Source organism: Pogona vitticeps, chromosome 2 (genome assembly GCF_051106095.1).
Source record: "Pogona vitticeps strain Pit_001003342236 chromosome 2, PviZW2.1, whole genome shotgun sequence".
Lineage (NCBI taxonomy): Eukaryota > Metazoa > Chordata > Lepidosauria > Squamata > Agamidae > Pogona > Pogona vitticeps.
In genome coordinates this window covers 163,844,675-163,872,174 of record NC_135784.1, presented here as the reverse complement: position 1 = coordinate 163,872,174, position 27,500 = coordinate 163,844,675, and the positions used below count along the sequence as shown (strand labels likewise).

Here is a 27,500-nt window from a genome sequence, read left to right as displayed (position 1 = left end):
GTATACTACCCTTCTTTTAAATACTTCAGGACATAATAGGCAGGACTTATCTCACTTCATTCTCACAGTTTTGTTAAATTGGCAAGGTTGAAAGATAATTCAGTTACCCAGAGAAATTCACAGTTAGAAGCAGGATTCTTCTGGACCTAAGTTACCAGCACCTGCCCTGTTTTGCTCTATGGCTTTATTTTAACACAAGGATAAAAGGTTACTCAGAGATAAAATGTAATAGACTATGGGATACTGCAAAATTAAAGGTCTTTTACAAACATACATTCTTATGAGTAAGACATTTAACTAATCTTAAGGTGACTTTGACCCCTGCCCGTGCTTAAAGGCAATTCTGCAATGGCGGGTGGACAGAAGCAAATGAGGTTCTACCAGGAGACCCCTGAGTAATTTGAGGTGATTGGCAGGATACCTGACTCGCAGTTATTCAACAAGAGATAAATGGAAAGTATCCCTTCTGCCCAATTTATACTGATTAAATGGGGGGGGGGAGAGAGTTTGATGGCATTGGGACTAGCATCAGTTCAGGCATTCATAATGAATTCCTAGGCTGAGAATTATTTAATTCTTTTTTTAATACTGCATCTTTTGCACTAAGCAACCGTAGTCAGATCTCATAGAATTCTAGGTGTATTTTTTTTTAAAGAAAGGACATTCCACAAGCATGAAGTGTGCCTTTTTAAGATTCCACCTTGTCTTTCACATCAGCTGCAGATTTCTAGCTCTTCCCTTTGTGCTGCCAACATCTTCTTTTTCTTCCCTGTACAGTGCAACCTTGGAGTTACAGTATATTCTTGTTCTACCTTCTCTCATACCTGTCTCCTCTTCTGAAATAACCACCTCCACCCACCACTTTCTTCAGGCTACCCTCCTTCATTTCTTCTGCATCACTGCTCCTGGGCCACCCTGCTCACCACTTTCCCACACATCAGGCTCCCCGAGTCTTCCAGACTGAGGTATCTAAGCAAATGCAGCACTTGCCGGGTTGCTGAAGGTATCTATCTCATGGGTGCAACTGAAGGCCAAGTCAGCTGAAGCCATCACCTTCTCCACACCCCTTCCCAACTGACGGTCTCCAGATATTTATAAATTTATCTCAGCATTTACTTCTGTCATACTATTGTAGCACCATTGAGAGTATCCTAACCTATGGCATTCTGGCATGGTTTGGGAGTAGCTCTGTAGCGGACAAAAACGCTCTAAAGAGAACCATTAAAATTGCCCAGAATATCATCGGGCTCCAGCTACCAACCCTGGATGACATCTTCACATCCCGCTGTCTGAGGAAGTCACACAGCATCCTGAGAGACTCTTCCCATCCTGCTTATAACTTTTTTGAACTGTTGCCGCCTGGCAGAAGATATAGAACAATTAAGACTCGGACCACACGTTTTCTGAATAGTTTTTATCCCAGAGCTATAATTACACTTAATAATGAGCTTAAAGACCACCAGTAGTGAATAGTTAGTTGGACTGTGTTACTTGGCCTGCAGTGTAGATGTTTGTATTTTTAGTGGGGGACTTTTAGTGGGTGGGGAGTGTTTGGGGAATTTTATGTGTGTGCATGTGTCTGGTCTCTGGGTTTCTGTGAATTTCATTGTATGGGTATACTGTGTATATACTTACAATGACAATATAAATAAATAAATAAATAAAATATTGATAGGTTACAGGCCCCACTCTCTCCAATCACCAGCCATGCTGACCAGGGATAATGGGAACCATAGTTCATCACCAGTGACTCGACTGGAGTGTTGTTGTTGTTGTGCCCCAGTGACTAGAGTCGAGTCGCAACTTGGAAGCCACCCACCCCAAAAGCTTATTTTTAATTGGGACTGGCGCTTGTGCGTGCCTGTTGTGATCAGGAGCTGTCGATTCTGCACCTACAAATAAAGCAGCTCCTTTCTGACCTCGCCGATTCTCGGCGCCTGGAAGCCTCCAGGAGAACCCACTAGAGTCCCTTTGGTGAAGAAATGCGAAAGATGGCTTCGGCCACTTTTAAGCCCGATAAAAGACAAGGCGCGTTTTGCCTCGCCTTTTCACGAAGTGGCTTTTCCTCTCAGAAAGCCAATGCCATGGGGAAAAATATGCGCAAGGGTCGGAGGACACCCTTCACCTCCCCCCCCCCCGGATTTCCGTCCAGCTTCAGCTGCGGCAGACATTGCAAATCCTATCCAACGTTTGCTGAGCAAGAATTCTCGGCGGGCTTTACTCCCGAGTCAGAGTTGCCTAGTGTCGTTCCTCACAGCCTGAGGCAGCGCATCTCTCTATAAAAAGCCCGAACACGGAGCTTCAACGCGACTGGGAGACGGAGACTGCGGTGACCCCTTGGTTGGGGTTTCCATCCGGAGAGGGAAGAGATGGGCAGCCTCTCCCTCTCCCTTTTTCCGCGGGAGCTTCTTCCGCCCGCACGAGTCACGTGAGGCGTGTTCCGGAGGGACTGGAGCGGCTCGCGGCGCCTCGAGGACCGGGGGGGGGGGGGAGTAGAAAGAACTGCCTTTTCCCTCCTTCGTTTGGGGCGCCTCGGGCCCGTCGCCATGTCGCTGCTGGTGCTGCTGCGCTGGCGCCGCTGCTGCGGCTCCGGCCGGCGCCTCGGCCTCTCCCGCGCTCCTGGCCCCGTCGCCTCCCTCTGCCGGGCTTCACGGCCGCCCGAGCTTCCCCCCGGGCCGGCGTGGAGGTGAGTGGCGGGCGTGGCGCCTCCTGGGAGGGGGGGCGCGTTCCCGCAGGTCCAGCAACCCGTGGGCGCTTCTCGCCTGCCCGGCGAGGGCTTGGGAACGGGACTGGCGCCCAGGTCGGAGGGTCCCCAGGTGGGAAAAGGCCGGGGCGCAGACGGAGGCGGCTGGGGTAGCCGAGCTCCATCGTCCTTCCAGCCCACAGCAGCGAAGTGCCCTACGAGGAGCAAGAACGACTACTGGATTCTGTGCAGGGAAACTCTCTAACATGGCCATTCTCAGCCTTTTTTTCTCCTTTGTGTGTGTGGGGGGGGGGGGGCGGGGGCGGACACGGCCATAAACACTATATGAAAGAAATGTAGGCCCTGTTGAGAATCGCTGCAAAGCAAGCTGTAGGGATGTAAGCATAGACTTAGAAGAGTAAGTAACAAACACGTATTTAAGTCACTCTTAAGTATAGAAAGTGGTTTTTCCCCCCTCTGGCTTTTATGCAAGAGAACACGAAAAGTCACCCAGGCACCTGGAGACTTAAGGTGTTTCTAGCCTTGCATCATGTGGTCCTGCTAAGCAAACCAGGATTGGATTGGTAACAGAACGGGGTGATAAAGGGGACACCACAGAATCTAAGGGGTTGTCAACAGCATCTATCTAAAATGTGCAAGATCCTAAAGGTTTACCTATAATACCACTTGTATATGAGTGACAGAATGTTTGAACAAAACCTGCCCTTTGGTTATCTTAGGTTTTCTTTGTCTTTTGAAGCAAAAACCTGACATGAAAAAATGTGATTACAATCGCACGCAGAGCAGAGTCTCAGAATTACAGTGGTGCCTCGCATTACGACGTTAATTCGTTCCAGCGAAATCGCTGTAGAACAAAAACATAATGCAAAATAAAAAATCCCATAGAAACGCATTAAACCCCAATTAATGTGTTCTTACGGGCTTGAAACTCACCGTCCAGCAAAGATCCTCCATAGCGCGGGCATTCCGTCCCAGAAAAGAGTGGGGAGCCATTTTTTTACCCAGTGGCCATTTTGCAAAACCGCCGCTCAGCTGGCCGAAAATCATCATTTTGCGAGAATCGGTTCCTGAAGCAGGAAACCAATCATCACAAAGCGAAATTCCTCCATAGGAAACATCATTTTGCCATCGCTTTTGCGATTGCAAACATTTGTCGTAATGCGATTTCGTCGTTAAACGGGGCACTTGTCTTGCGAGGCACCACTGTATATCAGTTCACTTTGCAGTACTGTTAAACCAGCCCAAACACTTGACTTCTACATAACCTCAAAATTCCAGGAAGCCATAAGGCTGGTGCCCTTTCTTACAAGTAGAGGAAATACCACTGTTAAGTCCACCTGTGCTGTGCTGTATGTACAAAACTTGTGGAGCAAGGCGTTTCAAGTTAAGTCAGCTACTTCCCTGATGGGCCAATTTTCTGCTGTCAAAGGGAGGCTGCACTTCATTAGGGCAGCCCATGCTTTGTACGCACAAGATGTCAGGTTTAGTAAGTACAGTACAGTACTGCATTTCCAGGTACATAGGGATGAGAAAACTGCTATCTGAAACCTTGAAGAGCTGTAGCTAATCTGTGCTGAAAACTTCAGCTATGGTATATTGACAAATGTATCATTTTCTGTGAGTTTGTCATAGGTTTGTGACTCCAGAAGATGTGTCCATTGTATTTGGTCTAGTGTTCCCAAGAGTATGTTTATAGGATTGTTTTGGGGGTTTAGTTGTAATTCTGATTTTGGAGCATCCAGTTTTTGATGTGTGGTGACTAGAAGTGTACTCAGTATTAATTTGTCTTCTGTCTTAGGGCAGACAGTATGAGGAAATTGAGTGTTCCCTTAATAAAATTAAAGATAAATTTTGTAATTTTCTGTAATTATGCAATGGATAAATGGTTCGACCAGGAACCTACAGAGCAAATTGAATTACAAATCCCCCTCAGCAGACCACCCCTTATTTGTTAGTTTACCTCAACAGGCACTTTATGTCTCAATATGTTCACTCAGTGACGAGTAATGAGAAAGAATAAAATGTTTCTGTTTACTCACAGTTTTTCACAGATAAAAACATAATGTAAAAATGTTAACTTATATCACTAAGCTTAACTAGCTAATTAGCTTTGTTACTAACTAACTGACTGGTTGCATAGCTGACAGAATGTTTCACTGCTAACACTGACAGAACCCAGACTGGAAAAAGGCAGGGAGAAAGAGTGTGAGATAGAGAGGGAACTTTTATTGGCTATTACTGGATTGACTGACATTCACTGCAGCTCCTTCCCAGCCAAAGCCTCTGAAAGTATCATTTGCAGGTTGTAATGTTCCAACATTCTCTTGGGAGAATATTTTCTTTTACAATTGTCAAGACTAGTGTTTTATTGCAGGCATTGTTTGTTTGTTTGTTTGTTTGTTTGTTTCATTCATTTTAGTTTATTATTAAATAGGATGATACCCAACAAATTTTTAAACAGTATTTTTGTTCTTTACTCCAGAACTGGTTAAACTTAACATAAATACATATGCCAAATTAATAGAGTTTGGAGTGGAATTATATTGCTGAAATCAGAAAGGGTTATAAATTTGCACACTTTTTTTGGTTTGTTCATTTTTAGTAAAACTGATGGTAGTGTAATGTTTGGACTAATTTCAATAGCCTTTAAATCTTTCGGTTCTCTGGTGTATTCCTTGACTTGGTTGATGAAACATATTCTGAGGCAACAGCAATATCTTGAAGAAATAATTTTGTTTTTGCTTTACTCAGAGTTCAGAGCTAGTGGTTTTGACCATTTCAAGGCACAGAACATCAAATGTTGCATTGGTGGTTTTTGTACAGACTCATGTTGGTGCTTCTGAAGTGGAAGGATGCACAGGGGCTGTTGTTGTCCAGGGGACCCCCTAACGTGGTCTGGTTCTTCAGAGAGGTGCTTGGTATGTGAAGAATCCAGGCACATTTCTCTTCTTTCAGTATCTGCTATCAACACTGATATTTCTGCTAATGTGACTTGCTTATGAGAAGCTTGATCTTTCCTTTAATTGGCATTTAGTTTTTCATCTTAATGAGAAAGAATCTTATACAGTAGGACCCCCATATCTGGGGTTTGATTCCAAGCCCCCCTCCCCCGATACTGAAAACCATGGATAATAGCAAATACTATGTGTTTCCCCAAAAATAAGACAGGGTCTTCTATTAATTTTTGCTCTCAAATGCATTGGGACTTATTTGCAACAATTTACATTTGTTCAGGTAATCATGTCATTTTCTTCTGGTTGCTGCATAATGGTGGAGGGCGGGGTTTCACTTAACTGGGGCTTATTTTGGGGGTAGGGCTTATATTACAAGCATCCTGAAAAATCACACTAGGGCTTATTTTTAGGTTAGGTCTTATATTTGGAGAAACAGGGTAACAGGGCAAAAGAAAAAAGAAAAGAAATCCAGAAATATGTATTTTCACTTATATTACCAGAACGTGCCACTAGAGGGAGCCAGAAATATAGTCTTCAACAAGACTACATGGCCTCTGGCTCCCTCTAGAGGACAGTTCTGGTAAATACATTGTCAAATACGTGCAGTATTTCTAGTTTTTTTTCTTTAATATTTTCAGACTGTGGATAAATGAAAATGGCAGACTCTGATCCCATGAATATGGGGCTCTTTACTCTTTCTAGTTTTTTCATTGGCCCGAGGAGGCCAGAGATCAGGTCTACCTGCCAAATCTCATCTGCCTGCTTTTCACAGTGGAACCCTGGCTATCTAAACTTCTTTTAACCCCTTTCACATCAGAGCCCCATCTGTCCATGTAACTGTCGTCTCTGCAGCCTTCTATTTCTCTCCCTTTTGCCTGTGTGATGGCTTCTCTCTGTGGTGATGATACATGGGAGATGTGTCCCTAGGAGGCAGTTTATTCCTTTGAATGTCTCAGTGTCTTCCATTTGTGGCCTGAAGTGATCACTTCTGTCTGTCTAGCATGTAACACAGGTTGCAACTCCGGTTTTGGAAGCCATACTTCAGCTGGGTGGAATACGTTTTTCTATGTAAAATTGGTTAAAACTATTATTTCTATTAAAGGTGGGTTGATTGGGCTGCCCTTTTGTTTGGAGTGAAGGTCACGTGAACTTTAAATTTCAGTGGTTGATTAATTAAGTTTTACTGGGCAATCTTTAATGGCAAGACAGAAACTAAATAGCAGATGCACCTTTTTTATTTTTCACTGCTGCTGTTCTGATTTACAGCTGTACCAGAATGGAACAAAAGAGAAAGAAAAGAGGGGGGGGGGGAGATGGCATTCCAGTTCACCAGTGGCTGGAATGCTAAGGCTGATGTCCTCAGATTTCTGATCCCTCCCCACAAGGTCTCAAGTCCCCTTTGAATCACTTTCATCATGGGGGAAGCCATTGGGGATGCAGACTAAGGAGAGGAGACTTGAATTTCTGGAAATTGTCACTGCCTTCCGCTCCACAAACAGGATTTCAGTCGGGGGATTCTAACCCTGGTTTATGAGAGAAGGCTTCTTGTCACAGATGGAACTATGCCTTGGACTCTACTTATAGATCTAGTCACCACACTTCGAAAAGGATATCACAAAACATTTGTACTACTTTGGGGAACGTCACCTGAATTAAGAAGGGTCTTGAACAGTGTTTGTATGAAGAAAGGTTACTTTACCTGGGAATGCTTAACTTGTGGAAGGGGGGGAAGCATGAATAAGGGAAAGCATATTTTTTGTTGTGTGGTGTTAAGTCATTTCCAAATAGGGAAGCCTATGAATTAATAACCTTTAAAACTTCCTATGCTCTGCTCATATCTTGCATAGCTTCATTTGTTGAGTCAGTTCATCTCATGTTAGGCCATTCTTCAACTTTTTGTAGCATTATTGATTTCTCCAGTGAGTCTTGCCTAATCTTCATAGGTCCAAAAGGATTAGGAAGTAGAGAAAGGAGGTTAAAGATGTGCTTTTCTCACTATCTATATCATACTAGAATTTGGAGTCATGCACTAAAGCTGAATGGTGGGTGATTCAGGGTGAATCAAAGGAAGCATTTTCTTCCCGCAGTGCGGTTAGACTCTAGAATTCGCTGCTACAAGATGCAGGGAGGGCTGTCAACTGGATAACTTTAGAAACAGATCAGACAATTTAATGGTGATATGATTTCCAATGCCTACTAATCATGATGGCTACATACAGTACTACTTCAGTATCAACTGTAATAATGTTACTCAGTAAGAGAAGTAAGTATGCTTCCCAATATTGGATATAGGATGTACCAGTGTGGTGACATTCTTTCTCACCTGTCCTGCTTACAGTCTTGCTAGAGGCAAGTATGTGGCCATCATGGGAACAAAATGCTGGGATAAAGAGAGACCTTTTGCCTATCCAGTAGGGCTCTTATTATGCTTGGTCATGTAACAACTGAGTTGTGCATTCCAAAATGGCACCTGTATTGCAGTATGCAGTGGCCAGTATGCTGTTGCCTAAAAAAGGGTAAAAGAGCAATCATGCAAGTATTTTCCTGGCTCTGGAAGGCTGCCTGTCTCCTGGCTGTTCTCTCACTGGATTCAAGATCAATTATGCACTGGTCATGGGAGGAGGAGAGAGTTGGGCAATTGCTTACATGCTTGCCCTTCCACTCCCTATTTAAGGAACCCACTGATATATTTTGCTGATATGCAAGTTAATCTATGCTGTTAATCATGTGGCAGCACTGATGGCTAAAACATAATAAACACTTAGAATTACATGCAAACTGTTTATCAGCATCCATTTTTGTGGTTGCCGGGTTAAGCTTTAAAAAGAGAAGTCTTTCCTGTAACCATTTGACTCCAGGAGTCAGGACTGTAAAAAATGCTTCCTCATTGCATTTTTGTCTTTCCACAGAAAAACTTATTTTATCTTTATTTTTCTAAAGCAGACCTTTAAAAGGGAACAGTCATACTGTCTTTCAGAAGGTTTGGAAAGTATTTATTATGCGTTCTTATTAAGCATGGTCATTTAAAAACAAGCCTTGCATTTAGAGTTTGGCAGGGGTGTGCTTGGGTAAAAAGCAAGGCAAAAGGTGCTACTTCTATACTGCCCCATAGCACTTAAAGCACTCTCTGGGTGATTTAAAAGTTAATTATGCAGGCTACACATTGCCCCCCCCTTACTATTTTTACTGACCTCTGAAAGACAGAAGGCTGAGTCAGCCTTGAGCCGGATACCTGGGATTAAACCTCGGTCATGAGCTCAGTTTTGGCTGCAGTACAGCTGTTTAACCACTATGCCAGGAGGCTCCTCCTGGGTAAAAATGCATTCAGAAATGCATGAAATTGTGGACCTATACTACCAATAGTTATCCTTGATGCCTTTGAAAATGTGTTCCTGCTTATTGAATTTGGGGCATAAATTAGTTTTGTGCAGCTGTTAGATTACACATTGGTCAGGTGCAGCAGATCCTCACCATTATAAGTACTGTGGCTGTGTCTTTTTGTGTAGAAGAAGCGTTGCATGACAGTAGTGCTCAGAGATGCCTGCATTTCTTTTTGTTGTAGACCTCCAGTGTACCAGTTCTCTGATAAGGCACATTCTAAAACCTTCCTCTCCACCTTGGTTTCAAAAGTCAAACACATGAATAACAAATGGGAAAGATATTTGGAAAGAACATTCCCACGCTTCCATCAGCTATATTCAACTTTTAAAAAAGGTGGGTTTTCACTTGGAGAAATAAGGGCAGATCATAATATCCCTTCATGCATTTCATGGCTGTACTACTCAAGCAACACTGTAAGAATGAAGTTCATATATAGAGTGGGAATAATATCTTCATTATTAGCTCAACTGCCTTAACATCTGGGTTGTGTCTCATAGAAGGGCAGTTGCAACTAACAGCTGCATCACAGCGAAACTTATGGAATAGGTTCTTACCATAATAACTGAGGATGTAGATACAGTAGTTCAGACATAATGTGAAAAAGTATTTTGTAAACTGTGATGCTTTGAGTTGCCATCGGTGGACTTGCACGTGTTTGATGCTGTGCCTGCACAAAGACATCTGGAAACATTGAGAGCTGAGCAACCCATTTTGGCTGGAACTGTGCTCCCATGCTAAGATACATAGTACTGTATATACATTAGGCTTCCAGATTTCCTCTCCATTCCAGTCTGCTGCAGAAAAGGACTCCCCTGAGCACACCAGATCCTTCCAGATTGAGGAGGGAGAGTTGTGTGAGTGCACCTATGACCACTTAGAGAGCCCACTTATGGTAAACAGCTTGTTCTTCATGATCTCTGTGCCTCCCCAAGGTGGATGATGAGTAAGCTGTGGCTTACCGTAGGGTGGGAGGAGAGGCTCATAAGACTGGCAACCAAAAACACAGACTCTGTCCAAAGACTCCATGATTCCGTGCTGTTATGTCCAGTTGCTAACACCTGATGAAAGTTGAAAACTGAGAATGAGTGGCAGTCATGCAGAACTTATTTGAAATGGAACACCTCTAAGGAAAACAGTGAGGGAGATGATGGCTCTCAAGTGAGGTTGAGCTTGTTCTGACACCAGTCTAGAAGCAAGCTGGCCAACTGAGGCCATTGTGGAGCTTACCCACAATGAAGGTCATTGTGTATGAATGGGTGAGCCCTTGATGGGCTAGGAGCAGCATACAAAGCCATACCTGAATTTGACACACACATACACACACACACACACACACAGAGAGAGAGAGAGAGAGAGAGAGAGAGAGTTTAGTAGGCAGTGACATTTCCCATGAAGGCAATGCCTTCAAGCTTTTCTTACACTTTCTCCTGGTTAATTATCTGGTACCTAAGTGAGACAGAATATAGCAGAGGGCACAAACTAAGAAAGAGTGGGAAGCAGACCCTGCAGTTCATGAGGCCAGAGGAGAGACCCATCACTACCACCTGTTGATCACAGTCCTGTGGAGAGAATTTAGAAGGATCCTCCCTGGATACCTTCTTCCTGTCGTGCTTTAGTAGGGAGAGGGGGGCACACTTCCTCAAGGCTGAAGCTTCGGCCGGTGCTGTTGTTTTCTAGACGTCACCTGGGGAAGCTCCCAACAAGCCGTGATGCCAGGGAGGCCTGCATTTCAGCTGACTCGGATGTGGGTGAAGCTTGTTCCAAAACCAGTGGTTGAGGAGAAGGCTGACGTGGGCTCCATTGACTGAGACAGGTGGGAACAGATTGCTGTAAAGGCCATATGAAGAGGCCAGATTCATGTAATCTGTATGTGCCACTGTAAGAGAGATTTTGGCTGGCATCTTCTCCACAGCATGTTACAGTTCCAAGCAGAAAAAGCAGCTGTTGGTGTGTGGGATTTTGGCCTAGCACTCCACACATATTTGAAAGAAGGCCTTTTTTGGTCCTAGGACTATTCTGGATCCCCAGTAGCAGAACATTTTGCCAGATGAAGCCAGCAGGTGGAGATAAAGGTGATAGGCAAAGATGGACGATTAACAAAGACAAAAGAAATAGGATCAAAGAAAGGAAGCCGCACACAGTAGAATGCATTGTTCAAGGAGAGATTTTTCTCAGCCTGGTGCCAATGTGGTAGGTAAAATGAATTAGGAGCAAAGGTGAGAACCCAGTGTAGACACGTGCATCAACGTAGGGTTGGAGGTTTCTAGCAAAACATGCTACTCAGTGCTACAAGTCTCTTGACATCTCTGCGCAAGAACCGGCCAAATGACTTAGGCACAGAGACCATGAAGAAGAGATGCTCTCTGATAACTGGAAAGATGACTGTTTTGGAAAATAATTTACCATAGGATTGGGAGTTAATAAATAACCCAGCTTGAGATCTGAGGGGAAAACATATTTTTTAAAAAAATATTATTGTTATTATTGTTATGATGATGATGATTGTTGTTATTATTATTTTGTACAGGGGTCCGGATATTCATTTCAGAAGCGAGAGAAATAAGAAAAATACAAACAAACATGTCACATAAAAATATTCAATTTCATCAGCTTCCATACAGGGAGATGGAGAGACTAAGACAAGTAAGTTTTTATTCAATACTTTTTGGTTTCTTTACTGAACTCTTGAGGCTCTGTAGCCAAGCTCAGTGTGCTCTGCTGTGAAGATGACTGATTATTCTAGGCAGTCTGAGTATAATGGCCAGCTTTCCTACATAAGGAAAGCCACCCTCTATGTTTGTCTTGCAACAGTTCCTCAATGGACAGTCTAATCAACCAAATGTTCAACTGAGGACATGCCCCTGCACTTGGAAGGATATGTGTTCCTGCTTCATAGGATGTTGATTAAACGCATTTGGTTCTGTTCTGGAAGGTCATCTGCTTCTTGGTTTACAATCTTAGGCTGTGTATCCTTTTGCACTTGAGTTAGACTACTGTAGGTGCAACTGGTTTCAAGGGCCCAGATAGTTGTTTCAGTCCCACCGAGGGGTCACCTGAAGTCTTTTGCCAGGGGTGCAGTCACTCTAATTGAAATATCTGTAGGCAAAACCTCAAGTAATAAATAAATAACAATTCAGGAAGCAGTATTGTTTCTTCTCCATTAAAGAAAGGTCATAGCCCTTCCGAAAGAATGGGTCTTCCGTAAGATTACACACGAGAGTCAGTTTTCCTTGTTCATACATAGGAGTGAAGGTCATGCACAGTAATGCCACCACCCAGGTATCTCCTTATGTGAACTTGCTTTTGTCTTGTTAAATGTTCAGTGATGCGTTTGATCATGGACAGTTCAGATTTCACCAGTAGTAACTCAACAGTTTTAATACTAATATCTCAACAATAGCCATGTAAACCGTGAAGTAGATGAGGTCAAAAGCATCACTGTGATGTTCTGTAAGTAGAAGAAAAACATGTCCAGCTTTACATCTGGCAGATTTTAGTAATTCCTCCGGGCCAAGAGCTGTTTGGCCCACACACGATTTATTAGAGAGAGTAGCCCTGATAGGTGCTTATGCTCTTGTTGAGTTGAGCTAGCATGTAGGACACATAAGAGAAGGACGAAACGCTCACACACACACACAAAAAGTACAGTTGGCTTTTGGACATGGTTTGCCAGCCCGTTTGGTGGAATATTTTCCCCAGCCCAGTTTTATTTGAACTTGCTAACCAAAAGGCTGTGGGCACTCTGAGGCTGCCTGATTTTAAATCAGATGCATCAGAGGATCACTGGTGTCATTATTGCCAGTCCAAATGATAGGCTGCCTAAATAAATAAACAAATAGTCCCCCCCCCAAAAAAAGGCAGTGCTACCCTTGAAGAAATAGTCATTGTTGAATGAAAACGTCATCCTGCGGTGACAAGAGTGCTGTCTTACACAAAACAGCTGGATTGCTGGATAGCTCAGTGCCAGATAGCTCAGTCTGCAGAGACAGAAGTTGGGAGTTAAATTCCCCACTTGGCCTCTTTGACAGGGGCTGAACTGGATGATCCATAGGATCCCTTCCAACTCTGCATTTCTAAAATGATGATGGTATTTCCAGCCAAATTCTTTTATATTCACACTACACAAATCAGAATGCAGTTACTGTTCAATCTACACTAGAGAGAGAGAGAGAGAGAGAGAGAGAGAAGGTTATTCATGTGTTTGGTTACCATTGTGTGTCCCAGAGATAATTCTGAAGTGTGATCTAAAATTGGATTTAATTTTATATATATATATTTGTATACCGAGGGATATGAATATGAAGCTCAGCATCATAGGTGCCATAGCGATCCATTCCTGCCCCCCAGAACCAGCCCACTCATTGGGCTCCTCACAGCATGTACGTACATCTGTTGGCAGTGACATTGCACCAATTGCGGAAGTAATCTTACTGGTGCTGCCTTGCCTCTCCCTACAGCTGACCAGTCTGGCAAGGAGGCGGGAAGACGAGTCTCCCTGCTCAGCTGCTGAGTGGTTGGCTGACGGGAGAGGCAGGGCAGCACCGGCGGAACCAGTTCTTGCAGTGGGCGTGATGTCACTGCCAACAGACGCATGTACTGTGAGGAGCCCAGTAAGTGGACCGGGCTGGTTCTGGGGGGCAGGAATGGACCACTATGGCACCTGTGGTGTCAAGATTCTTATTTGTATCCGCTGGGATACAAATATAAAGCTTTAGACCTAATGCTTTATTAAGCTCTTTTCCTTTCCTTTCCTTTTCCCCTTTTCCCTTCCTTTCTTCCTTTCTTATAGTTTCGCAGAGACCTGATCAAGGCAATTCCAGTTGGGATTCTTGCTCTTCCACCGTTTGCCAACTATTTGGTTCTTTTACTCATGTAAGTACATCCTTGTGCCTAGTCGAGTGAAGGGTCCTTGAGTTATACGTACTGTGTAGAAAAAAAATCTGACTGGTAACCTTTGTAATATCCATCAGTATGAACAGGGCTTTCATCTCTTTCTTTCTCTTCACTTACACACAGTTCCTGGCTCTTCTGGTGGGAGGGTTGTTGCAGTACAATTGTTTGCTTAGCAGCTGTAACAATAAGACTAAAGAAGGCATATTTTAGGAATTGGGGGAAAACGTCCAAATGATATAATTCTATGTTTTTTTATAATTTTGATGCCTAAGCTATAAAGAATCGCCTGCTGTTCTCAGCAACAATCCACATGATCATATGTCCATTCCAACCTTTTCCTTGCAAATTTTCTCTGCTCTTTTCCCAGAGGAACTTTCAAGCTGTTTTAAAATCTGCCAGGAGATAAAATAGGAAAAAAATTGGGGTGTTGTGGGAGCGTTGCTCAAGGGTGTCCTTATCAGTGCTGCCTTGTGCATTCGTCCAGCAGCTTATGCCTCTCTTCCCCCATCTATTACAAATCTGTTCCAGCAGCTTGAGAATTCAAAGTTGATAAGGCATAAACGAACATTTCTTTGGTGCTTGCTTTTATCAGCCGTCGCATGACACACACGCTTAACAATAGCTAAAATCTTTTGGTGCAAATGACTCAACTTCTAGAGACAAATTACTGTAGGTTTAGAAATCTCTGTGGACCTTACCTGCTGCATGCTGAGTCTCATGATTCAGCATGCAACTGATAATCTGTGAAGATTTTTTAATTTATGGCAACTTGCTTATGGAAGTTACGCCACTTGCGTAACTGTGCAACAGGATTTCAGCCAATATTTTAATGCAGACATTGAGAGACAGATTTAGTATATTGTAATTGAAAAAAGAACACTGATTGCTAAAAGATTTTGCTGCTTGGTACATAAAGTTCACAATAAGAAACCTTGCTCAGATGAGTCGCACAATTGTGCCCAGGATAAAAGTTAATTTTAACTGTATAGATGAGTTTCAGTTACAGATAGAATAGATCTTGAAGGTAAATAATTTCTAGATGATCCAAGTTTGACTTTATCCACTCCTTCAGTTATTATGACTTAGAGCTAAATTAGATGATAATGTTAATCGTGAGTTCAACTAACAAGCGACTGGCAGAGAGCAGCAATGACCTGAAATGATTTCTGATGAAAGGGAAAGAACAAAATGCCACAGGAGGACTGCTCCTGAACTTTAAGAAGACAAAAATCATGGCTACAGAAGAGCTAAATAATTTTAATGTTTAAAATGAAGAATTCAAAATTGTTAAAGATTTTCTGTATCTTGGTTCACTCCTCAATCTAAATGGAGAGTGCTCCCAAGAAATCCGAAGAAAACTGAGACTTGGAAGAGCAGGAACTAGAAAAGATCCTCAAATGCAGAGATGTGTCCCTGGAGACCAAGGTGAAGTTCATCTACCCTATAGTATTCCCAGTTACTCTGATCAAATGTGAAAGCTGGACAGTCTGGAGTTGGAGATAAATAACACAGACCACAAGAAAGATCAATAAGTAGGTTCTATTTCACATCAAGCCTGAACTCTCCCTAGAATAGTAAAGGTAAAGGTTCCCCTTGACATTTTTAGTCCAGTCGTGTCTGACTCTAGGGCGCAGTGCTCATCTCACTTTTCAAGCCATAGAGACAGCACTTGTCCGAAGACGAGTTTCCGCTGTCACATGGCCAGCATGACTAGGGAACGCTGTTTTACCTTCCCACTGAGATAGTACCTATTTATCTACTCACATTTACATGCTTTTGAACTGCTAGGTTGGCAAGGAGCTGGGGCAAAGCGACGGGAGTTCATTCCGTCGCGAGGATTTGATCTTACGACTTCTGGTCTTCAGACCCTGCAGCACAGGCTTCTGCGGTTTAGCCCGCAGCGCTACCACATCCCTATCCCTAGAATACAGGGGGACAATTAAATAAAATCGCCAGTGTACTTGTGCAGAATCACAGCTCCCATGCAGCAGCCACAGACAGCTGTGGTCAATGGACAGCAGTCTGGACTTGAAGCCCAATCTAGATTTCAGGCACCTGTAGCAGATCAGCTCAGTATCCACCCAAAATAAGTTAGATGTTTAAATTTTGTGAAAGATAGAGGTGACACAAAGTTCATCCATAGTGGACTGTTAAAAGTGAAAGAGTAAAATATTCTGTTAGACTCTACACTTGTGACACTATTTTAGGACGCTGGTGAGTATTAATAAATAATCATGTGTTGTCAAGTTGATTCCAACTTATGGTGACTTTTCCATGGTTTCCATGCATAAAGCATTAAGAACACGGCCAAACAGCCCAAAAAAACTTACAACAACCACTCTAAGGCAGTTTACCATTCTATTCTTCTGGGACTGCGCAGCTTGCCCAAAGCTTTACAGGCTGTCTCTTCTCTCAGGAGGCACAGTGGAGAATCCAGCTCTCAGCCTCTTGCCCAGCAGATATATACTTAAACCATTGAGCTATCCAGGTAGCTGGCACGGGTAAAACCACTCTTTAGGCATCTCACATACAGTACCTTGAAAAATCCTGTGAGTCACCATAAGTCAGAAGCGACTTGATGGCCCATTCCAGCAATGGTGCGCAATCCAGCTTAAGTGGTAGGCTCCATCTCTCCTCCCTGCTGCAAACCCAAGCACCCAAAAATTCTGCTCCGGGGGCTCTAAAAAACCTCTGGAGCACTAGAGAGGGGTGCAGTGAAAAGCCCAACATGGTTATGGATGTCAGATTGGAGTGAGGCTTTCTAAAACTGCTCCAGCTAATTTAAATGTTTGTGGGGAAGGTCTGGAAAAAATTCTGAGCATATAGGCAAAGGCTGGTTTCTCAAAGGAAGGCTCAACAGGATGTTTTAGCTTTCTGGACCTGAAGTTTCAGTCACTGCCTAGGTGGTTCCTCCTCCCTTAGCCTGACAGAAGCTTCCTGAATAGTGTAAAGTACGAGAGAAGGACATGATGGGTAGAAATAACAAGAGCCAGTTTCTTGGTATGAAATGGGGGTGTCTCAGGCCCAGATTTGGATGTCCCATAGTAGTGTATTGTACACCTTCGTCCATTTGTGTTCATCTTGCTATTTCTCTCCTTTCCCAAGGTATTTTTTCCCAAGGCAACTCTTGATACGGCACTTTTGGACTCCCAAACAGCAAGCTGAATTCCTGGACACCTACCACAACATGAGGAGGGAGGCATACCCTGAAGTGCTTGATGGGCTGAGGAGTCTTTCCCATTGCATCGCTGATCCACAGCTTCGCAAACAGATGCTAGATCTCTGCAAAAAGGTACGCCGTGTCTAGGGAGTCCCTGTTGATAGAGAGACTGTTCTGTGGGGTTTTCACAAATAGGTTTCACTCTTCAGGAGGGTCTCAGTATACTTATCTTATTTCAAGTTCTTCTTTTCCTAATGGCCTATTCCTATTAGTGGTTGGAGCCTCATGGCACAGTGGTTATACTGCGGTACTGCAGCCAAAACTCTGCTTACAAACCAAGTTCAGTCCCAGGTAGCCATCTCAATTTTTACTCAGCTTTCCGAGTTCAGTAAATTGAGTACTCAGCTCATAGGGGTTGAGGCAATGGGTAACCTTCATAATTAAATTCTAAATCCCCAAAGAGTGCTTTAAGTGCTAAGGGACTATATATAATCAGCACTCTTTGTGTTTGCTTTGTCAGTTCAGCAACAGAGAATTATTGTAAATCTCTAAAAATTATCATGAAATCCTTTTGGAAAGATGTCATAGGTTTTAAAAACTGCTGTTATGCAAAACCTTAATTTAACACCTGTACGAGAGTCCAAGTTATACATCATCCTTCCTCATTTTTCATTTTTGACATGAACATACTGGCCACTCAGTGTGCACCCTTGAAGAGTGCCTCACAGTTTTAAACAATGGATTATTATTATAATAGACCTGATACAAAAGGGACCAAATACTAGACACAAATAAATAAATTTAAGTGTTTTTGGCTTTGTGAGAGATAGTTCTTGGAAAGGAGGAGCTAGATGGCGAACAGTCCTAGCCAGATGGATGGAAGATGTTTTCTGGTTATAGCTTTGCCTCTGATGCAGTAAATGGTGAAGTTAGTTAGGTATTTGGCGTTCAGTTCCCCACTATGCTTTGTAAAAAAAAAAAACAGTCTGTGTGGCCTTGGGCAAGCTGCACAACACCAGCAAGCTAGAAGAAGCGAACCGTTAACCACTTCTGAATCGTCTATACCAGTGGTCCCCAACCTTGGAGCTCCAGATGTTCTTGGACTTCAACTCCCAAAAATCCTGGCCAGCAGAGCTGGAGGTGAAGGCTTCTGGGAGTTGTAGTCCAAGAACATCTGGAGGCCCAAGGTTGGGGACCACTGCTCTATAGCAGCAAATTCTATAAGGGCATGATGAAAATATCAATCCTAGGATTCCACAGAATGGGATCATGACAGTTAAAATGGATTCAAAGTACTATCCCTGAGTGGCATAGACGCACCTTAATTAATTCTGCTTTGTTCTGTTCTTTTCCTTCCTGTTTCCTTGCCATGGCAGTACAGTGTCTTAACATCTAACTGAACTGAAGGACAGGCTTCCGCACTACTGTACTCCATTTTTCTGCAGGGGTGGCATCATTGAAGGGACCGTGTCCCACTTGCCTTCAGGAAGGGTAAACAGCTTCCAAGTACTTTACACCTAAAAAAAACCCGGGCTTCATGACGAAACACTCTGATTCGATAGAAAGCAGTCTTTTGTTCTCTCCTCACATTACTTTTGGAGCACATACAGGATACACACAAACACACAAACACACATAAAACCCAACCCCAAAGAGTAAAGCAAGATAGTAACAAATCTGAATGTGCAAATGTCTCCAGCATGTTTTCTTGCAAGGGAGCTGGGAACTAGTGGCAAATTCAGATTTGCCTCTGCGTAACAGGTAAAGCACCTTACTCATGCAGAGCGATAAAATATTAGAAGAGATTGATCAAATGTTTGCAAACAGTAATAGCAATTATTATTATGTGCCGTCAAGTTGATTCTGATTTATTGTCACCCTTCCCAGGTGTACCCTGGTATAGTGTACTCAGAAGTAATTTACCACAGTTACTTTCTTCTGAGGGAACTCTGGGGCTGTGCAGCTTGCCCAAGGCTAAAGAAGTTGGCTTTCCTCCCAGGAGGCACAGTGGGGAATCAAACTCACAACCTCTGGCATCACAGCCAGATAACCAGAACATGGTGAGTTTAACCTGGAGATTTAAACCAGTGGTTCTTAACCTTGGGGTTGCTCAGGTGTTTTTGGACTGCAACTCCCAGAAGCCTTCACCACCAGCTGTGCTGGCTGGGGTTTCTGGGAGCTGCAGTTCAAAAACACCTGAGTCACTCAAGGTTAAGAACCACTGGTCTATACCACGAAAACTCTGGAAAGGATCAGATAAATTGGTATGGACTTGATGGCTTGCAATTGTTATTCACACTGAACCAGAGTGTGTTGTGATTGATGGCCACAACAGTGAGGGACAAGGGATAAGAATACGCTCAGATGTAAGAGACCAGAGCCTGGTCTTACTCGGGTTCTTGCGGGTAATCTCCAGATGAGGTTGTTAACATCCTTTTCTGATTTGGAAGGTGATTTTCTGTCAGTAAGGCTCTTTTCATCTTCAAGGTCCAGGACGGATGCCACCCCAATGTAAGAGAACTTAAAGCTGTGAGGACCTTATTTGTGGGGCATCCCTTTGGCATTCAGCAGCTGAGGGTGCAGCAAGTGGTAAGTTTCATTCAAAGAATTTAAGTGGGGTTGTACCGACCGTCTGGTATCCATTGATGAATCCACCACCACTGACTGCTCCAATTTGAGCTTTTATCGCTGTGGCTTGCTGGAGACATTTGGAAAACCAAAAGTGTCATGTTTCTTCCTAGTTATAAATCTTGGAAGTGCCACAGCTAATATCCTGGCCTTAAATTGGGACTGTATTGCATTTGCTCTCTGTCTGTGCTGCCTGGTTGTATAAGTGATCCACCCACTCACCCCAGATCCCCCTTCATAAAAGGAGGTGCTCACCTTTTTTATTTTTTATTTTTAATACTCAGCTTTGATTTGAATGGCAGGGTGACTCCAAAAGCCTTGCTATGTGCCTCCCATACTGTAAATTCATGTTTCGCTCTCATCCTCAGAAAGTTCTCAGCCGAGTTTTGTTCCTGACCCCTCGATTGCCATCCTTCTTCTTAAGATATCGCTTGCGGACCCACGTGAAAGAGGTTCACCAACTGGACCGAGCCATGCTTAAACTGGGGGTCAGACAGCTGACAGATGAAGAAGCACAAGTGGTGAGATAAAATCTTTACTGTACATGAAAACTTGCCTACATTTATTGTATCTTCTGATACAGAGACTGATAATGCGTGTCTGTGTTTATACCTGGAACTATGCCAAGTGGATATTTTGGGAAAACTGGTAATGTGTCTGATGCAGTTGATGTATCTTGAGACTAAATAATGCTAGTAGTGGCAAATAAATTTAGCATACAGGTACTATTCCAAAGGTGGTGGCGCTGTGGGTTAAACCGCAGAAGCCTCTATGCTGCAAGGTCGGAAGACCAGCAGTTGTAAAATTGAATTCACGCAATGGAGTGAGGTCCCGTCGCTCATCCCAGCTCCTGCCAACCTAGCAGTTCGAAAGCATGTAAAGATGTGAGTAGATAAATAGGTACCACCTCAGTGGGAAGGTAGTGGCGTTCCATATCTAGTCACGCTGGCCATGTGACCACAGAAACTGTCTTTGGACAAACACTGGCTCTACGGCTTGGAAACGGGGATGAGCACCGCGCCCTAGAGTTGGACATGACTGGACTAAATGTCAAGGGGAACCTTTACCTTTTACTATTCCAAATGAAAAAGTATACTTGAAATGACAAAGAATACAAGAGATGATGGATAGTGCCCACTAAGCACTTGTCAAAGGTGTCTCTGTTGGAAGCACTATGGAGCATAAGTTCCTGTTATTCTGAAATTCTGTTGTGCTTCATCACACATTAAAAATGAGGACTGCCTATCAAGAAAAATGAAGGAAAGACCAGCCAGACAACTCGGACTTTTTTTCTGAATGTTCTAAAGATGCTTTCAGAGTCAGCATCTTTGGATTCTGAAAGTCTGAATCCCTTAGTAGCAGGGTCTTTGTACCTCATCCTGTCCTGTTCTGTCCCAGAAGACCCCTATCCAGCCATATTTACAGAATTCAATGCCACTACTCCTTGTCACTAGAACATCCCATGTCGAATCAAGACTGCTCGAGAGGTTTAAAAAAATAATCTGAAGTCCTTACCTTAAAAAGTTAGGTGTGGTTCCTTAGTGTTAATGACTATTTTAAAGCACCTCTTTGTATCCAGCACCGTGTGCCCCTCTTTTGCAGGCTTGCTATGTTCGTGGCTTGAATTCGGTTCACGTTAGCCCATCAGCATGCAAGATGTGGTTGGACCAATGGCTAGCACTCTCCTGTTCACTGGAAGGTATGAACAGCCGAATTTGGGGAAATAGCTTGTGTTAGAACTGCCCTTCTAGTTCCCATGGCATCCCTGGCTTACCCCTCTAGCATGTCAGAAGTTGGATGCTACTAACTCCCTTCTACTCTTGATGCTGCTTGTTAGCATATCAGAACTTCAGTTGGCTTCCTCTCTTCACATATTCATAGCTGGACATGGAAGCACTGATTGATCTGGCCACAAAAACTTAAGTTCACAAAATGGGCTGCGCTAGACAGTGAACTTGGCTATTTGCCGTCAGTGGAAACTGCAGAAAACTGTTGAAAGCTTTGGTAGGAAAAGTATTCTGTAACTAAAAAAAACACAAAGTGCCAAAATTCAAGGGATTCTGCTTTGTTGTTTATTTTATTTATAGGCTGGCTTTCTTTCGATAAGGGGACCCAAACAGCTCACGGTATTGAGGGGAAAAAAAATTAAAAACACACGTTAAACATTTTTTTTAAAAAAAACTATATGCTAATTAAAGTACACTTGAATAATTAAAATCAATTAAAAACTATCTAAACTTTAAAAGGCATTCAGGGTCTCAGTCATGATTGTTAAAAGCAGGTATGAAAAGATTAGTCTTCAGCTGTCAGTGGAAGGATAAAAGGGAGGGGGCCAGCTTTAGTACTCTTGAAATAATTTACTTGTTAAGAATATCCTTTTTAAAGCCCCCGTGCAGTGGAAGCAATACTGAACTGGTTATGTGCTGTATCCATGAGTGAGAGAAGGAAAGTAGGAAAAGCTTGCAAAAGCCAAGTAAACAGCCAACCTAACAAATCCCTGGGACATGATTGAGATGTATAAAATTATTCAGGGGATGGGTGAAGTGGATAGAGGGAAGCTCTTTTCCCTCTCATGTAATTCTAGAACCTGGGGACATCCACTCAAATTAAGTGCTGGGAGAGTAAGAAGAGACAAAATAAAATATTTCTTTATCCAGCGTGTTTTTAGTCTGTGGGACTCTTTGCCACAGGATGTGGTGATGACATCTGGCCTAGATGCCTTTAAAGGAGGATTGGACAGATTTCTGGAGGAAACGTCCATTGCAGGTTACAAGCCATGATGGGGATGTATAATCTCCAGGTTTAAAAGGAAGGTGCCTCCAAACGCCAGCTGCAGGGGAGGGGTATCAGGAGACAGGTATCTGGTTGCCTCGTGTTATCCCAGAGGCATCTGGTGGGGCCACTGTGAGATACAGGAAGCTGAACTAGATGGGCCCTTGTTCCAGTAAATTTGTAATCTAAGTTTTGGTCTGGGGATTGGCAGAGAAAGAAGGAGGGCAAATAGAAACAATAGTAAATGAAGAATGAGGGCCAAGTTATAGCAGAGTGTGAGGATGCTTATCAAAATATAAACCCCACCTTTTCTGCACCATTAAGCAAAAACCCATCTGGTTAACGCTTTACAAAAAAAAAACTCACTAAAAGAATAATGGAAACAATCAAGATTAAACAGTTCAGAACACTGCAGAGTTACTGTTGAGGAGAAAGGAAGTTGTGGCCTAAAGACTCTTAAGACTGTTTTAGGAAAACAATGAAATGTCACGGGGGGTGTGTGTCATGGAAGTGTCTTGCAACCAGAATGTAGTTGCCACAAAAAGACTTGCCTCACAAGCCTGCCAGTTGTCAGTAGTGTAGTGGGAACAAGGTCCTTGGTCCCCCGCACCCAAGTCTGAGCAGTAGGTCAGGGGTCCTGTTAAAGGCAACTGTCCGAATGCTTTATTGAGGACATGGGTTTTCAGGAGAAGCCACGTTGCCCCCTTCCTGTTGTTCTTAGAAAAGCCCTTCTGTAGTGTCCAAGTATATCACCCAGTGTTGCATCCATGCGTGTCTTATGTAAATACAGTGGAGATACTCTTCATCCTTTTCAGATTCCGAGGCGTCACTCTTAGCCCATGGCATGGTCTTACTGTCTACCAACTTTGCCCCTTCCTCCAAGAGCTGACGGATGCCAGGTAGCTTCCCTTGGACAACTACTGAAAAAAATGCTGCACCACTGCTCTTGGGTGAACCAGAAGAGGAAATGGGATGTTTGCTTACGCTGGCAAAAGGACCGGAGTCTAGAAGACAAGGTTTCTCCAACAATTACTATCCTTGAAGGAAAAGATAAGAGGAACCAGTACATGAAAACTAAAAGTCTTCCTACTACACTGCAGACACACTAGAGAACTGCCAGAGTATCACTGAACAATAGCCCACAAGGTTTCTATTTAAGTCTGGCTCTGCAAGTACCTTGTAGGCCCCACAGCAAGAGAGGGCAGCTGAAGGAGGTGCTGGCTACTGCCTGGGGGGAGTGACTTCTTCATACTACATTGAATCCCCGCCAGCCAGCAACACTTCAGGAGGTAACGAGTATTGAACAGTTAAGCTCTCTATGGCTTTTGCTGCAGTTATCTAATAGACCTTCCCTCTTAAGTGTTAAGGGATAATGTTACTTTCAAAAGGCTGGGGGAATAGTACTGTGACCCTTTTCTAGAAGAGCAGGAACCAATTGCTTCAGAGCAGCACCTCTGTATTTCAAATCTTGCTGGTGTTTGAAGCATGCTCTTGTTCTGAAAAGAAGCACCATCCCTTTCCAGGTGGCATCATGAAGTGTGTTTGAAAAGGAGGCGCAGAATGGATGGGCATATTACTTGCCATATTTATACAGAGTGACTTGAGAGAATTTACACATCTCCACTATAAATTGACACAGGCATTTTTATTATACTTCAAAGTAGTGGTCGCTAGGGAGGTCTAAGGAGCCCTTCAACTAGGAGGGAGGGAAGTCTTCTACACCAAAACCTGTTAACTGGCAAGGGAATACATTAAGGGAAACACACCCACCTTGGGTCATCTAGTGTTTGAATTCATTCTCAGGATGTAGGAAAATGACATGGAGTGAATGGTCAATGTCTAATTGAACTGTATAGAATATGTGAGTATTCCATTAAAGGTGGATAAAACACAAATATATACTTTTTTCGTGTCCTTCAAGAACCTGGACTTGATTCCTTTTGTGACTCAATTCTGATTACTGAGAGAGCACTTTAAAGAATTGGACTTTAGGATTTAACACTGACAAGTGTGTTGTTGGAATAATAAAATATACTGGGTTGTGTCCTTTCCCATTGCAGTGTAGCTAAAGCAGCAGTAAGGCCAATAAAACCATGCCCTACTTCATTTCTTGTGATAGGGAGTAGTAGCTGTTCACTGCAACAAACCAAGCCTACTTGTTCCCAGCTCTTGAGAAAAAAGTTTCACAATGGAGGATCTGCTTTGGCTAAAAAAATTACCTAAAGTAGGAAACCACCATGTGGCATGTCACTATAAAGAAAGGGCTTTCCTTGCTCCAGTATGGGAAGCCAGGACTTCCAAGTGCAGAAATGACTTTAGAAGGCAGGGTGGGGTTGATTTAATTCTTTAAAGAAATATCAGATTTTGATTATTTAAATCAAAAAAGTTATTTTTTAAAAAATTGGTTTTTATCCATCCTGGCAGGGCACAGGAGTGTCTCTTGATCTGTGGCCATGCTTAGACTGCAACAGACCTTGGAGTTGCTTGTTGTCTAAGGTTTTCTTTAATCGTGATGCAGAGTATGTGCCCTTGGGCAGAGGGTCTGAAATTATGGTTTATAAAATCTGGCCATTACAGGCCAATTTGCAATTATTTTAGCCAACTACGCAGCCATGAAAAGGAAGAGGGTGCTTTGGAGTTGTGCAGCATGATCTCTTCTGACTAGGATTGCTCATACCAGAAAGGTTATACATGCACTGAGCCAGTACATGGACAGAGTATCTTTGTGGCTAGACCACACAAAATGTAATGTTTAGTAAAGTACAGAAACTTGGTGTAAGTTCAAGCATTTCTTTATTTTTACACTTAAATATTCTCTTTAAATACAGCATTATCACCATGAAAAGAACAAAAAGGCAAAACAAAATGTAAAGGACCCGACAAGCTTTGGATTCACATTGAAAATGCCACCTGTATACCATGTAATGCAGGAGAGCAGGTTATAACATTATTGGAGTCAACAACTTACTGATGTAGAAGGCAGGGCTTGTACCAAGGTCGGGACTTAGTTAATAAGGAGTATCTTCCCATCAGGTAGTAAAAGGGTTGCTCCCATGTAAACAGTTCAGTAGCACCGAGGGTGGGTGGAAGGGTGAAGAGAGAGTGAGTTTTGTTATGCCAGTATTGGTAACACAGATCCAAAACAGCTTTTTTGTTGTTAAAGGCCAGGCAAGTGGAAGAAATGCATTTCACTGCATTAAAAGAACATTCAAACTTAGATGTCTCATGTCAACTAGAGGATATCAGTTTGAGATTCTGTAGTTCAGTTTCATATAAACTCCAAAGCCCTAATCAGGCATTCAGAAAACAATTAAACGAGTGAGCAAGGCCATGGGTTCCGTCTCTGCCTAATTTCTGTGGAGGAAGGTTTCTGTTACATGCAGTCACTCCCAACGACTGGATTCCTTGTGTGTAGCAGACTGCCTTTCATGCGGCAACCAGAAGAGGCAGGGAGAACAGACAGAGCCTTGATTATCTGCTCACTTTCACATTAACTCCCTTTTGAACCCTTGAATAGAGATCCAGGCTAACTTTTAGTTTTCCATACTGCTTAGGAGTGTTTTTAACAGCCAGTCTTACCTGTGAAAAGGCTGTTTTGTCTTCCGATCAAAGTTCAAGCACGGCTTTGCCTTTCCAAGGTCATAGGCATAAAAATCAGCCAGCAGGTCTTGCTGGTCTATGGAGATGATTATGGCATAGAGCCAATGTAGCAGTTAACAGCTCAGAAGCTACTAGAGCCCTGCTTGGTGCCCGCTGGGTAGAACAATACATACTACTAGAGGAGAATACAAGTATTTTTATTAGGTTTTGAGCAACCTATTGATGTCTTTTGCACCTTGGAACATTTGTCACATGACTGCCTCTACAGTTTCAAAAAACAATTATGATATTTCAATGTTTTCACCAGCATAAATTATTTGCCACCAAGCTCTCCCTCTGTATTGGGATGTTGGCAGCTGAAGAACTAAGCAAAAGAAGGTTGTTGCAGGTTTTTCAGGCTGTTTGGCCGTGTTCTGGAGGTTTTTCTTCCTAACTTTTGCCAGTCTCTGTGGCCGGCATCTCAGAGGACAGGAGTTAGAACTGTTTGTGTTCTGGTGTAGTGTGGCAGATAGTTTACTATTTGTAACTGTGGGATCAGCTTTTTGTCCTTTTCTTTTGCGTGGTGATCACCGGTCCTTGTGGCTAGCTAACAAAAAACTAGCTAACTACACCCGTCAATAAGTGACAGACCATCTCCCCCCTTATCACTACACCCATAACAAAAAAATCACCCTGATCGCCCAATCTCTTGAAAAGGACAAAAAGGTGATCGCACAGCTACAAATAAGTCTACTATCCCACATACTACAGCAGAACACAGAGTTCTAACTCCTGTCCTCTGAAGATGCTGGCCACAGGGACTAGCAAAACGTTAGGAAGAAAAACCTCCAGAACATAGCCAAACAGCCCAAAAAATCTACAACAACCATCGGATGCCAGCCGTGAGAGCCTTCGAGAATACAAAAGAAGGTTCTTACATTATCAGATCTCTCCATGTATGCACATTCTTCTTAGAGTGGATCATAGGCCAGTCCGCCAAAGAACACCATGGTATTAAAGGGAACAAAAACCAAGGAGGCATGGGCCACTCCAGGGCTCTCCACCATTACCACCGTGGCTGCCTATGGCTTTGAGGTGAATGCTGCAACAGTCAGCTGCAGGCACAGAGGCATTTCCAGGCAAAAAGGTGGGTACATTTTGTCATACAGCAGCGTGCCTCACCTACAATAGGAAGCTGCTAGCAAGGCAAATAGCAAAGTCTGCAGTGCCCTTTGTAGGGAGGCAAGCAAGCAACAGGGCATACATAAACCCTCCTGGGTCAGATTTTCTGAGACAGACATTTTGTCCTTGCTGCTTTTTAACTATGGCGCTTCCAGCTGCACCGTTGGCTTCAGAGAAGCACATTCCCACGCACATCATTCAAACCTTGTTTCTGAACTGAAGCAGAGTGAACGCATAGGCCACTGAC

The 27,500-nt window shown here is 43.2% G+C and overlaps 1 protein-coding gene across 2 annotated transcripts; it reads left to right on the top strand.

Moving 5' to 3' along the window:
- Positions 1-2,426: 2,426 nt before the first annotated feature.
- Positions 2,427-24,387, top strand: LETMD1 (LETM1 domain containing 1). 2 transcript variants are annotated; one of them, XM_072991077.2, is made up of 9 exons: positions 2,427-2,686; positions 9,221-9,372; positions 11,567-11,682; positions 13,829-13,911; positions 17,038-17,224; positions 19,580-19,681; positions 20,089-20,241; positions 21,323-21,419; positions 23,308-24,387. In XM_072991077.2, the coding sequence occupies exons 1-9, from the start codon at positions 2,547-2,549 to the stop codon at positions 23,379-23,381; spliced, it is 1,104 nt and encodes a 367-aa protein (XP_072847178.2). In that variant the 5' UTR covers positions 2,427-2,546; the 3' UTR covers positions 23,382-24,387. The 2 variants fall into 2 exon arrangements, with proteins under 2 accessions (XP_072847178.2, XP_072847180.2); XM_072991079.2 differs by lacking the exon at positions 9,221-9,372 and having other exon boundaries at positions 2,557-2,686.
- The last annotated feature ends 3,113 nt before the right edge of the window (positions 24,388-27,500 follow it).

Bases quoted from the DNA above. Each gene is read 5' to 3' on its own strand.
- LETMD1 (XM_072991077.2), top strand. From the start codon at position 2,547: ATGTCGCTGCTGGTGCTGCTGCGCTGGCGCCGCTGCTGCGGCTCCGGC. The intron at 9,373-11,566 runs GTGGGTTTTCAC...TATTTTGTACAG, and splicing joins ATATTCAACTTTTAAAAAAG to GGGTCCGGATATTCATTTCA. The intron at 20,242-21,322 runs GTGAGATAAAAT...CCTCTTTTGCAG, and splicing joins CAGATGAAGAAGCACAAGTG to GCTTGCTATGTTCGTGGCTT.